Source organism: Grammomys surdaster, unplaced genomic scaffold, assembly GCF_004785775.1.
Source record: "Grammomys surdaster isolate TR1022 unplaced genomic scaffold, NIH_TR_1.0 141, whole genome shotgun sequence".
Classification (NCBI taxonomy): Eukaryota; Metazoa; Chordata; class Mammalia; order Rodentia; family Muridae; genus Grammomys; species Grammomys surdaster.
In genome coordinates, this window is record NW_021604599.1 from 4,770,462 (window position 1) to 4,783,995 (window position 13,534).

At 36.1% G+C, this 13,534-nt stretch overlaps 1 protein-coding gene across 1 annotated transcript in view; it reads left to right on the forward strand.

The window, feature by feature from the left end:
• The window catches only part of Rfx3 (regulatory factor X3), a 142,919-nt gene that overhangs the window by 41,438 nt on the left and 87,947 nt on the right, over positions 1-13,534 (forward strand). Inside the window, exon 3 of the mRNA XM_028764064.1 lies at positions 7,342-7,600. Within this exon, the coding sequence (XP_028619897.1) occupies positions 7,342-7,600 (259 nt within the window). The remainder of the gene's footprint in view (positions 1-7,341; positions 7,601-13,534) is intronic.

The following is a 13,534-nucleotide window of genomic DNA, read 5'->3' on the forward strand; positions in this document are numbered from 1 at the left end:
CTTTCTTTCTTTCTTTCTTTCTTTCTTTCTTTTTCTTTCTGGAAATTTTATATGCAGTATTTACATGGTTATTGTAGAAAGAAACAAAACTTGTAATTTTTAATGGCCAATTATTAAAAATCACTATTATACCTATTAAACTCTTTATGGTTTTTATTAAATTAGCATCTAGTCCTTTAAATTTAGATCTGTTTTGTAAATATTTAAGGAAAATAAATGTATTGTTCGGGTATTGTTAGACTGTGCAAGAAAGCCTATCTTTAGTGAGTTTACAACATTAGATATTGTCCATTGCTGTAGTATATTTTTAAATTTGATTTATGGTATGAAATTTACAAGCTATTTAATTTCTTAATTTACTTCTTCCATAATCTTGTTGGATTTTATAATGGCAAGCTTATTATTTGCATGATATTCAAAACGTTGATACAATGCAAAGAATGTAATTGAGAGATATTGTATTATGGACTTATACATGAGACACTAGAACCTGGAAAATGGAATAAAAATGGTTAAACTTTAGCTCAGTTGGCTTAGTCATTGTAATGAATAAACAAGTAGAGAATATTCAGAATCATGCTTAACCATGGTATATGCCAAGGCATGATGAGATTCAAGCAGCATTAATTAACTAAATTAAAAAGGTCGATAAGACTCCTGGCATTTATGTAGAACCATAGATTGAGCTCTGAAGAAGCTTCTGCCAGTAAACACACACACACACACACACACACACACACACACACACACACACCCATGCTTCTACATCCATTACTGGGTACATATGAGAATAATAGCAAAGGTTTGCTTTAGCTGTAGAAATCATATGATGAGTCATTTTCACGATGTTTAGCCTTTGGCAGTTTGTCTGAAACAAACTGTATGGACACAGGACATCTTTCTAAAGTACATAGATGTGCTAATATGCCTAGCAGTTTGTCTCTTTCAGGAAAGTTCTGTCAAGAAATAGACACCTGACAGACCATAACTGAGACGTTTCCTTGAATGTGTTTAGGAAATTTCTGAGGAAAATAATATTGAAGCAAGAAATTAAGGGGAAAAAATGAAAGATTCATTCAATGTTCATAGTATGAAAAACTGATTGTGGTACCTGAAGAGCCACTGTTCCTAGTACAGAAGGAATATTTGCTTTTCTCTTAGTATTTAAAAAAATCATTGTTCAATGCTAAATATGATGACACATGCCTGTCTGGCATGTGAGAGGCTGAGATTGGAGGATCTTGGGTCCAGTGTCAGGCCTAGACTACGCTGTGAGACATAGTCACACAAATCAAATAGTAGTGGTGGTGGTGATGGTGGTGGTGGTGATGGTGGTGGTGATAATGATGATGATATATTCTAGGTACTGATTTAGGAGCTTAAACATTTAAACTTAGTAAGACTTGAAGGTGTTACTTGTGTTTTACTTTAGTTTCATTTGGGCTCTCAAGATTTAACAAGGTAATGTTTGCTTCTAAAAGATTAAAATCAATGTGAGGATATTATAGTGTACTTCTAGTATCAACCCAGTATTTTAAAGTCATATATGTATATATGATGTATATATGTATATATGTATGTATGAGTATATGTATATATGTATGTATGAATATGTGTATATATGTATATGCATATATGTACATATGTATAATTAGATCAAGATCAAATTTAGACAATTCATGTCCCTCCTTTCTGAATTGTGTGGATTTTTTTATAGTCACTTAGACATGGCATGTCTTAACTACTTTGTGTCTATGAAATAACTAAGGCAGTCTTATGGTCCATGCATGGTGCTCTGTAACTTTGGTATGCTCTTTGGTGCTTGCTCCCTTCTCTTGTTTGGCTATTTTCTAGCTCGTGAATCATTCCCAGCTAGAAGAAAATGTGAAAACTAAAGTAATTTGCTTTCCATAGCCCTGTTTTCATGCTGATCTGAGGGTTATGTAGACTTCATGTATTTATTTGCACTGCATATTTCTTACCGGTATCTATTGAGAATTTCATGAAGAAGGCACACCTGAAAGATGGGATGGCTCTTGTTCCTTGATACATTTTTTTCTTAAGCTCTAGAAACAATGTCCGCGTTCATAGAACTACTGGAATTAACACATGCTTCACTGTATCCCCTTACCTGCCTCTGGCTGCTCTGTCAGCCCTTCTTCAGCATTGAGGGTCCTACTCTGAGTAAGAAGAGTTGTGACTGAGAAAATGCAATCCTAAATACAACAAGAAAATCTAAGAACCCATTACTATCCTTTAGGTTGGTTCTTCCTTAGTTATTATAGATATAATTTTTGTGTACTAAATCGTAAGTTCTTTCCACAACATTCAGAACATGAGCTGAGTTTGAATATTAAATCTTTGGCTCATAAGTGTTTAACTTTGGACAAATCCTTTGAACTGATCCAAATTGTATTTATTCAGATTATATGTGATACATGAATTGTATCAGTCAAAGAATCACCATACAAATTAAAGAATCCATGAAAGTATAATAGTGACTTTTATTTACCACATGTAATTGCCATCTCGGAAGCTCACTGCTAAATAAACTCGCCTTTTCTAGTTCTCTTTGAACTCTGGCTGTTCACCTCAGCTATTCTGGCTCAACGTCCTTTCCAAGCTGACTGATTCAATCTGGCTTCTCTAGGCTTCTCATTGAACAACCTGTCTCTGTAAAACTGTCCAGTAAACGTGTCTCCTCTCTTTCTGCCTGACTCTCCTAAGCCACCTCTTTACTGTTCCTGTGAGAGTTGGGCATGTCCTTATCTCTGACTCATTCTGTCAAAGCTTTCTCTGATTTGTCATTTTGTCTGCCCCTCAATTAGATGTCACTCTCAAACTGGCTGCCTCTATCTACAAAGTAACCTTACTTTCATTGTTTGGGATTAAAGGTATATTCTAAGTGCTTGTCTATATTCCAGCCAGACAATACTCTAACTCCATTTCTGTTCTCCGGCCGAATCATATAGATCTAAAAGGTTTTTGAATATGATCCCTTGCCAGAGCAGCCTTGTTGCTAGGTTAAAATTCCTCTACAACAAGTATGTGGAGTGTGTGGTATAGTAAATAGTCAACAGCCATGAGCTGTCTTTAGCTGTTACTATGTCTGTAATTTGGAAAGCATCTCCATAGGGGACATACTCACTTATCAGTCTTGGACGCTGGAAAGAGAAACAGAACCATGTCTTGATTGTGTCAGTATTTATTGCCCTGTATGTGTTTATAACAACTCATTTGACTATAACTTACACCAGCATCAGCTTGTCTTAATTTATGCATTAATAAATGAGGCTGTTTTTTATTCAGTGGACATAAATTAACATGAACTTCTTTCTTTTAATTCAAATGTGAAATCAACATGACTATCTTTATTTTATTAAATATAGAAGACTTCTAGTTTGGAAAATTATAGCAATGATAAGAATTTTACATATAATTTAAATGACATTTTCAGTTTTTTAAAAAACATTCTTTGCAGCTGGGCAGTGGTGGCGCATGCCTTTAATCTCAGCACTTGGGAGGCAGATGCAGGCGGATTTCTGAATTGGAGGCCAGCCTGCTCTACAGTGTGAGTTCCAGGACAGCCAGAGCTACACAGAGAAACCCTGTCTCAAAAAAAAACAAAAAAAAAAATTCTTTGCAAACAGATACTGATTATATATAGCTTCTTGGTTAGGGGTACAAGCTTGAGCCCACTTCCCCTTCTCATTGATGGGGCCACATCTGGTATGTACATGTACAGGCCGCATGAGTGCTGACACAGTCTCTGAGTTCATATGTGCATCAGTCCTGTTGTGTCTGGAAAACACTGTTTCATCGGAGTCACACCCCTCCCTGGCTCTTATGGTCTTTCCACTTTCTCTTCCATACAGATGACTAGGCCCTGAGGGAGGGTTCGATGAATACATTTTATATAGTGCTGAGTGATCCAAAGCCTCTTGCTCTCTGCATTTTATCCAGTCTTCTGTTAGTTTCCATCAACTACAAGAAGCTTCTCCGGTGATGACTGATTGAGACACTAATCTATACTTATAGCAGAATGTCATTAGGAGTCATGAGAATTACCTTTCTATAGTTCATATGAATTCCAAGTATTGTGATAGGTTAAAATTTGTCATTGAAAATTTAAAAGTCTTAGCTTCACAATTTCTCATGATTAACAAAATATTAAAAGTTGTTTATTGAAATTTATGAAGCTGGATATTATGACCAATAGAAATTGTGTTTTAAGTTACTGGCTATCCATTGTGATCACTATATATAGTGACTGCATTGTGTTGAGATTATAGATAGAAGTTAGGTACGATTTCATGTGAGTGCAGGTATATAAGTAAATTAGCAGTCAGTTTTTTGGGAGCTGTATTTTAGCAGTGCAAAGTGGTTGTGGTAAGCAAAGATGCTGAAAATAAATCTGAGAGGAGGAGATTACACTGAACTTTTAAGGGTGATTAGGACAAAGAAAGAGATTTGGGAGAAATAAGAAAGCTCTCCAAGCAAAGCGAAAACGGTGGAGAAAATGGTACTTTCTGGAGGAAAATGATGGCATTGTGCTGTTATTGAAGTAAGCATTTAAGAACATGACCATTACTGAGTTCTGAGCTTATGTGAAAACTAATCCTGGTGCTGCCTGTAAGGTTTTGAGCAGTTTTTGAAGGCAAGGAAGACTTTCGAAAGCAGTAATCATGGCAAGATTTTTTAGTAAAACTTTGTTTCCATATTTATATTTTAGAAAAATTCTCATGGCAGCAAAATTGGAGGAAAGTTGGCAGAGATCCAGGTTTGAAGAAGGAAAACCAGTTAGAAGGCAGCTATAATAAATGGCATTGTAAATTAAGGACTATGAAGATGAGAAGGCGTATTGCAGAATTCCATGTTTTATTTAAAAGAAAATTCTTAGGATTTACTGGTTTATATCAGTGTAAAAGAAGTATTAGCTCTGACATCAGATAGGTGCTGTTCTCTGCCCTGAAGAAGGGCATAAAAGAACAAGAACCTTTGAGGGTGCTTAATAGCATAGAGTTTTCTCTTTTCTTTGTTCCTTTTATTGAAAATAGATTCTTTTCTCATATAATATATCATAATTACAGTTTCTACTCCCTTTCCTCCTCCCAAGTGCTCACCTCCACCCTCTGCTCTGGATCCAGTCCCTTCTTGTCTCTCATTAAAAAAAAAAAGATGCTTCTAAAAGATCATAATCAAACATAACAAAATAAAATATTAGATAAAACTAAAAGCAGCAGGTTGAGGCAATCCAACAGAATGAAAATGCCCCAAGAGTGGGCACAAGAATCAGGGACCCTCTCATCACATTCTAGGGAGTTCCATTAAAAAAAAAAAACTAAGCTGGAAGCAATAATATAGACACAGAAGACCTGGTGCAGGTCTGTGTCAGCTCCGTGGTGCTGCTTCAGTCTCTTGATTTCATATGAGCCTTGCTCAGTTGATTCAGAGGGCCTGGTTCTCCTGGTGTCTTTCATCCCCTCTGGCTCTTACACTCTTTTGATCTCCTCTTTATCTGTGTTCCCTGAGCTCTATGGGAAGGGTTGGATGAAGATACTCCATTTAATGCTGTGTGTTCCAAGGACTCTCTCTATGTGTAATGCCTGGCTATGGGTATCTGCATCTGTTTCCATCTACTCCAGGAGGAAGACTCTCTGATAACAGCTGAATAAGGTATAGATCTATGAGTGCAGCAAAATTCATTAGGAGTCGTTTTATTGATCCATTTTTAGGGCCTTTTCTTAAGTCTCTGGGCTATGTAGTCTCTGGTTCTTGGTCGCCCAAGCAGTGTTGGGTATGGATTCTGTCTCATAGAGTGGGCTGTAAGTCAAATAAGACATTGGTTGGCTACTCCCATGAGTTCTTATAATGCAACAGGACTGATTGCAGGAAAAAGGTTTGTGACTGGGTTAGTGTTTACATTTTTCTTTCTGTAGCCTGCAGAGTTCCTTCCCACACCAAAGACAGAACATAGAGGTCAAGGCTCCATGGAGGCACTAGCTCCACAGCTCCATGTTCAACGAGTTATGTGGGTGTTTAGAAATAACTGTTGACTATTAGAAACTCAGATGTTAAAATTCTTAAATTAGAACTTGAAAATAAAATTTCCTAACTAAGCCTAGATAGCTCACCGTGAGCACATGTGTGTCATATAGTATATGGTAAAGGCCTCTGGTTTAAGTTAAATTAACAAGAAAAGCAGAAATCACAAAAACTAGCATATTGAACAAGGCAGGAATATGGAGATTAGAAAAGGGGTGTGAGTGCGAACGGTGAATGTAGAGAGTGGAAATGAATGCCACAGAAAAACGAAGCAATGGACTAGTTGACACCAAAAGTTGATGCCTACCCAACAATCAGGCTTGGCCACATCAGGGACGGAGCTAGAGAAGAGCACAAACTGGAAATGCTAGTTTATCCTTTGAAGTTTTAAAGATATAAGCATGTCAAGTGTTTGTGTCTGCACATTTTTATATTTCTGTATTTTTGTAACATCTTGTGAGCGTTTACATATTACAAAATAAAAAGAAATGTAAAGGTATCTTATAATGTAAGATGTCATCAACTGAAAGTAAAAAAATCAGATACACTTAATCAGAACAGACCAAAAAGAAAAGGGCAACATGGAGTGGTCAGCAATGTCATTCTGCAGATAGGTCAAAGGAGACAAGGCTGACAGGAGCCTTTTAGCCTGGTATTTACATTTGGTCACAAGTGACCTTATTAAAAGCCATTTCACTGAAAGGCTAAGGTCACAGGATTGACCAGACTTTTTGGGAAGTGGAAAGTAAGTACATGAAGAGCGAGCGGCACAGTCATTATGTAAGTAGAAAGAGTGATAGAGATGCACAGAGTGCCAGCTCCAGATCCTTCTGTGCTAAGGAAAGAATTCATAATGCTTCTTCAGATATGAAGGAAGCCAACCAATGTAAACTAGTCATCCAGGGATGTGAGGTGGCCTGAGAGGTGGACTGTCAGCCTGGTTGCAGATCCTAGTCTTCCTAATACTAGCGCATGCCTGAGGTTTCGAATGAAAGGAAGGAATTTGCTTAACAGACTTCTTGCAGAGAATTGACCTATGCTTAGTTGGAAATGTGCTCCTATAGTGGGTAAGTGTACTATTGTACAAAACCAAGTTAAGGTTCTCTTTTAAGAAACAAACAATTTGTAAACTCTATCCAACCATTGGTAGGAATAATACTTCACAGAAGAATATAAATTTTAACAGGATTCAGAGGCTATGCATTGTTGATGTATTTTAAAATATATTTGTATTAAAGAGAACAATTATGATATAAACAAGCTAACAAATTTCTCCTTTGTTTTCTTCTTCTAAAGCCGAACAACAACTTACCCCTACACAGAAACACAGATGTATAGCCAAAACACTGGAGGAAATTACTTTGATACTCAAGGAAGTTCTGCACAGGTGACAACCGTGGTGTCCTCCCACAGTATGGTGGGTACTGGTGGGATTCAGATGGGCGTCACAGGAGGACAACTCATCAGCAGCTCGGGAGGAACCTATCTCATTGGCAATTCAATGGAGAATTCTGGTCATTCAGTGACACACACAACCCGGGCCTCCCCAGCGACAGTAAGTGTTTATGTTTTTATTTACATTAGCTTCTGTAGCTTCTGTTGTACTGTTTTCCTCTATGGAGAGGAACAAATTGCATAAATTTGAGTTGTGTGAAGCAATTTTCCTAACCTGGCACATTAGAAGATGTAACAGGTAGCATTATGAAAAGAGCATTACTGACATGTATGCCCCAATTTTAGATTTAGATAAATGAGTTTTCTAATGCAAATACTGCCTAGGTTGTGCTTTGTGCTCATGCCTGGAGTTTCAGCACACAGAGATTGAGGTGAGACAATCGCTGTGATTCACGGCCAGCTTGAGTTATATACCACCCATGCTATATTTTATTTAATACATTAAAAAAACCTGGTTTTCTTTTACAACAGAAAGCCACATGTGCTTGATTTACTTATTGATATTAGTGCTTATCTTAAACAATTGTGTGGATACATGCCTGTCAGTCATCCTAGCACATGGGGTATGAGGATCAGGAGTTAAAGGCCGACTGAGCTATGTCATGTGCCCTGTCAAAAAACCATGTGTTGCCATGTGCATTTTCCCTCTGGTCACAAAGAAAGCCTCTGGGAAGCACTGATAACAGGTGATTCCCACGTGTTGGTGCTGATCACAGGATGAGCAAATGACAGCATGAGGCCACATCTTCACATAGCACTTTTCAAGTATTGAAATTTAGATATGCATTTTGACACAGAAGGATGACATGTCAGTATGAGAGTATTAATTTATTGAAATGCTGTCAGAAATATAGAAAGTCATGTGCCACTTGATACCATCAAACTGTAACTTCAACTACGCATAAAAAAGGAATGCCCATCTGAGACAGCTAGTAGTGGAATTGACTTTCTACTTGAGCTGTATGAACTTGTCCTGTTGGTAGTGCCAGGGATGTAGCTCAGTGAGGTGACAATGGTCCTGAGGTCTACCCTACCTCAGCACATAAGTGGGAGTGGGGTGCTGCGGACCTGAGTGGAGTCTACACACTTTCTCATCCTGTCTCCATGAAGCTTGTTCTTGAAAGAAGGGAGTGGTGAGCTGGGAAGAGAATAGGAGCAGTGCGACCTTATACTGATCACTCTGAGTTTCTTCATGATGTTCTCTGCGCGTTGTAATAATGATGCATTCATCAATAGTATGTCCTCTTCCTAATCAAGTTTTAAATCACTACTCTTAATTCAGTGTTTCCCTAACATTAGAACAGCTCTTCTGAGTGTAAAGGGGTTTTTTTCTTTTTATTATTTTCATCCAATATCAAATTAAATGGAGAGATACTTGAAGCCATCTCACTGTTTTCTACAGATTTTCAAAGTGCTTTCTATATTGTCCCCTGCTTCTAATAATTTTACAATTCTAAATTTTCAGTCATACAAATATTTTATTGATTGCAAACTAAAGTAGTAGCCACTTCTTAGCCATATGCCCTCTAGCCATGCCACTGTATCAACAAAACAAAGTGTCGTACTGAAGAATTAGGAGATACAGACAAAACACTACGTCTATATTTATCACGAAAGGAAAATGTCCCCAGCAGCTAACAGCATGCCTATTCACATACATTTCAGATGCCATCTGCAGTGGTACAGGAGGCCCTGCGATTTCTCAAGCCCCGTGTTCTGTCTTCTCTTTGTTTCACCCGTTCTCCTACTGATGTGCCCTCCTGGGACCCCATTCTTTCCTGCTCAGCTCTTGGAGCCATTTTTGTTTGCCTTCATGCCAGGTTTAGCTACTTAAATATCCCCAGTAACAATTCGATTAATGAATGTTTACTTCATTTATAAGCTCTGGTGCTAAATTATGTAAACATTATATTTTGGATCATTTTAGTATGTAGTTATAGATACTAAAAAGAAAAACTCTTATTTTTTTTTCCACAGTGGACACCTTTGTTTTTCTATACAGAGTATGCAAGATGTTACTGCTAGAGTTTCCACTGGACAACTCTGGAAGAGTTTATTGGTCTTTCAGTTTGTCAATGAAACCTTTTTATATTAATACTTCCTTTAAAACAAAAAGCATGTAAAAATTGACTATGAAGATACATTTTATATCTGTAGGCTCCCATTGAAATCCATATGACAGTTATCTGTTTATACAAACCTATCTGTACGCATCTGCCAGGGTTTACCATGTTCCCTTAAATTTATTACCAAGCTACATATTTGATTTGCATTCCACTTCAGTAATGCTGCACATATTAGCGCAAGTCACAATGTGATTTCTCTTGTCATTTTACACTTTTATTTTAGTATAGGACATTAGCAAAATTTAAGTGTTCTTTAGCCCTGGAACTTTCCATAGTATTCTCCTCTTGCCAAATGCTGAAAACAATACATTTCCCATTGTTTTGATTCTTAGAAATCAGGCATGCTTTTACTCAGGTGCTGAGTTACCAAATAACTTTCTTGCTGTCGTGTGTGTGTGTGTGTGTGTGTATGTGTGTGTGTGTGTGTGTTTTCAGTCACCGTATCACCTTAGAAAAGCATGTCATGAGCAGGGTTTGGCAGCTTGTTGTTGGTTGAGATTCAAGTGTGTCTCTCTTCTACAATGAGGCATATGCTCTATGCCACTTAAGTTCAGTTGTTTCTGGCTGGTCTTACACTTGTAATGTGTAGCGTAAATAATGTAACTGACTGCAGGAATCTCTGATGCTTTAGCCCAAATGCCAACTGCAGAAGATAGAGTCACCTCTCTACATCTATGTATTTCACCTGTGTGGATTCAGCTAGTCTCACAGAAACTACTTGGGAAAAAATTGTGGGGAACATGTACATACTTTTTGCTTGTGATTGTCCCTCCAAATGCTATAGTATACTTACTATTTTTCTAGCATATTTATGTTGTTTTACATATTATAATTAGTCCAGAGATGATATAAATGATCTGACATGTGTGATATCTCAGCAGGGATTCATTCCTCAGGACTCACATGGAGAAAAGAGAAAATGGACTCTCAAAAGTTGCCCTCTTACTTCCACATGTGTATACACACACACACACACACACACACACACACACACAGACCTCTTTTTATTTTTTTTAAAAGAAAGTATACAGAGTGTTGTGGTAGACTATATAAAACTATTACCATATCTTTATATAAGGATATCTGGTATCTGATGCACATCATGGAAACAAGGGACAACAATGTACAACTGTGCCATTACTGAACAGCAAAGCAGCAAGTATTCACATCAGCTCACTCCATTCCATTGATATGAAATCATTCAAATCATTTAAGACTCTTGGGAAGATCAACCGAACACTGTGACTCATTTCCTTGCTAGCAGTTTACTACCTTGGTCCTCAGCATAACTTCATTGATAATGCTTTTATACAATTTACTTTTGTCTGTACAGAAATATTCTCATTTAAAATTATTAGGAATAACAACACATTCTAAGAAAAGTTTAATATATAAATAGCTTCCTATGGCATGCTAATGAAGAAGGATGATGGTTAGACATAAAGACGACAGCAAAGACCATCTCCTGGGATACTTTGCTTCCCAGATGAAAAAATGTTATTGGAATAATTTTTGTTCTACTACAGTTATCTCTAGATTATCAGTAGAATTTCTATTTCAAGTATAATTACTATTGCTTTATAACTTTAGATGGAAAAAAGCTTTAATAGGGTGATTTAATAGTTCATATTTTGCTTGTGACAATGATAGTGAATTTCATATTATGGTACAAACTATCAATATTCCTATTTGTTGAAAATATTACTGTTCCTTTTACTTTGCCATGTAGTCAATAAGAGCCCATATTCTTATAAATTATGTATGTATATGTCTCTATTGTACATATATATTTTTATATATACATATAAGACTTCTAAGAAATATTTACAGTTTTGTTGGAGTACAGCTAAGTTGCAGTGTACATAAGTGTCTTAGTTTTTATTCAATTTAAATTAGGAATCCCTTGTTGCTATTTTATAGACCTTAAGGTTTGGGAGCTGGTTGTTGTCATGAGTCTGGACTTACCACACTCCTGCCCTCTGACTGTATCACATTTTTTTCTACATTTTATTTGAAATTCTTGTTTCTATTTTTCAGATTCCTTTTATTTTATATGTATATGAATATTTATCCTGTGCCCACAGGAGTCAGAGAAGGCATTGATCCTGAAACTGAAGTTAGAGATGGCTGGGAGCCACCATGTGGGCACAGGGAATTGAATCAGTGTTCTTAACCACCGAGCCATCACTCCACCCTTATTTTTATTTTTAGTCAGCATCTTCATTTTTAGAACTTTGAACTGTGATAGTGAAACAGTTTTCATTTGTACAACAAAAACTTGTCAATACAGTGATATTTTTGTGCCCACCAAAGCATATTGTATCTTATGCTTTTCCAATCAGTAAATAGCAATATGTTTTAAGAAGCTTAATTATTCCTCTATTAAGTAAGTTTTGTGTTTTATAATCAGTATTGCTTTTATTCTTCTTAACTAGATACTATTATTCCATTAAGCATTTTAAGATTGTAGTATAAAATTTTAGGATTTATGTGTAATAATATTTATATACATTTAAAAGTTTTTGGCAAAATTAGTTTCTGTCAAAAAACATGAGGAAAATAAATGGAATATAACATTGTATATCTCTTCTAGCTAATATAAAATATAATATACCTTAACTATTTGGAGGAAACTTCAGTGGTTATCTATTACTATGTGATAAAATTTAGATTAACTCACATAATTTGGAGAAATATAAGGGTTCATTTTAAAATCGTAGGTGCTCTTTTTCCCCTGGGCTTTAAGTGTCCATGAATCCAGTATAATGTATGCTGTTTCTAAAACAATAAGTAATTTTAACTTCCCAGAAAATTTGCCTTTTTCCTTGTGAATATTTCAAAATTTCAGTTACATTTTATATGAATTATTCAAATTGTATATTGCAAAGGTTAAATAACACACATGCTCTACCTCTCACCTCTCATCCTTGTCTTCTCAGAAGCAGTCAATGCTACCAAGTCTTTCATTCTAGAAATATTTCAATAAATTCACAAGCAGAATAATTGATCATTTTTCACACAAATGATAGCAAAATAACTTTTTTGCCTCTAACAATGACTTTTGCCTCTAACAAGGACCTGTTCATATCAGTGTATAGATGGCTTTCTTTTATTTTATGAAAATAGTTACATTAAACATAGCCAATTGGTCTACTTATCTTGCCTGTGGGAAGATATTTAATGGTGGTCTTTGGGCCATAGCTGTATAGTTATGTAAAACAATGTAGTCATATAACATGGAAATTGCTTTGTTTATGTAAGGCTAAGCTGGGGGAAGATAATTTTTAAGTTTGGAATATGAGTAAATGTATATGTCAACTATTTACTACATGAAAATGATTTAGTGTTTCAACTAGTGTATGAGAAAACAGTACTTATGAGCAAAAGCACACATGATCTTAGCATTTCTTGTTAAGATCAAACTGAGCCCTCAAGTGAAACTTTCAGACAGAATACCAGGAATCTTCTGCTTTCAGCACAAAATCATAAATTGGCTGGAGCTCTGGAACCTCGTTTTTAAAGTACTTAATAAAGTGGGACTTAGGTCTGCAGTCTTCATCTCTGTGTCTATATTCCATTCAGCTGTCAGTCAGTCACAGCAGCTCCAGCCTCAAGCAGATGAGAACTAGAGGTAGTAATTTTCACATTTAAGGTTTAGGACATTCCTGTCCAAAAATATTGATAAACCAGAAGTTTAAGACAAACAGAATGGTGTGCCTCCAGTCTTCTGTGCAGACAGAATTTTCCTGAATTGAGAGAAGAGTTTATAGTAATAACTAGTATTTGGAGGGGATATATTTTGTATTGGTGAAGCATTTCAAAAGCATAAATATATCATAATGTTCCAGAAATAGCTTCATTTTACTTATAGAAACTCTGCATTTAAAAGATTAATTAAAGCTTATAAA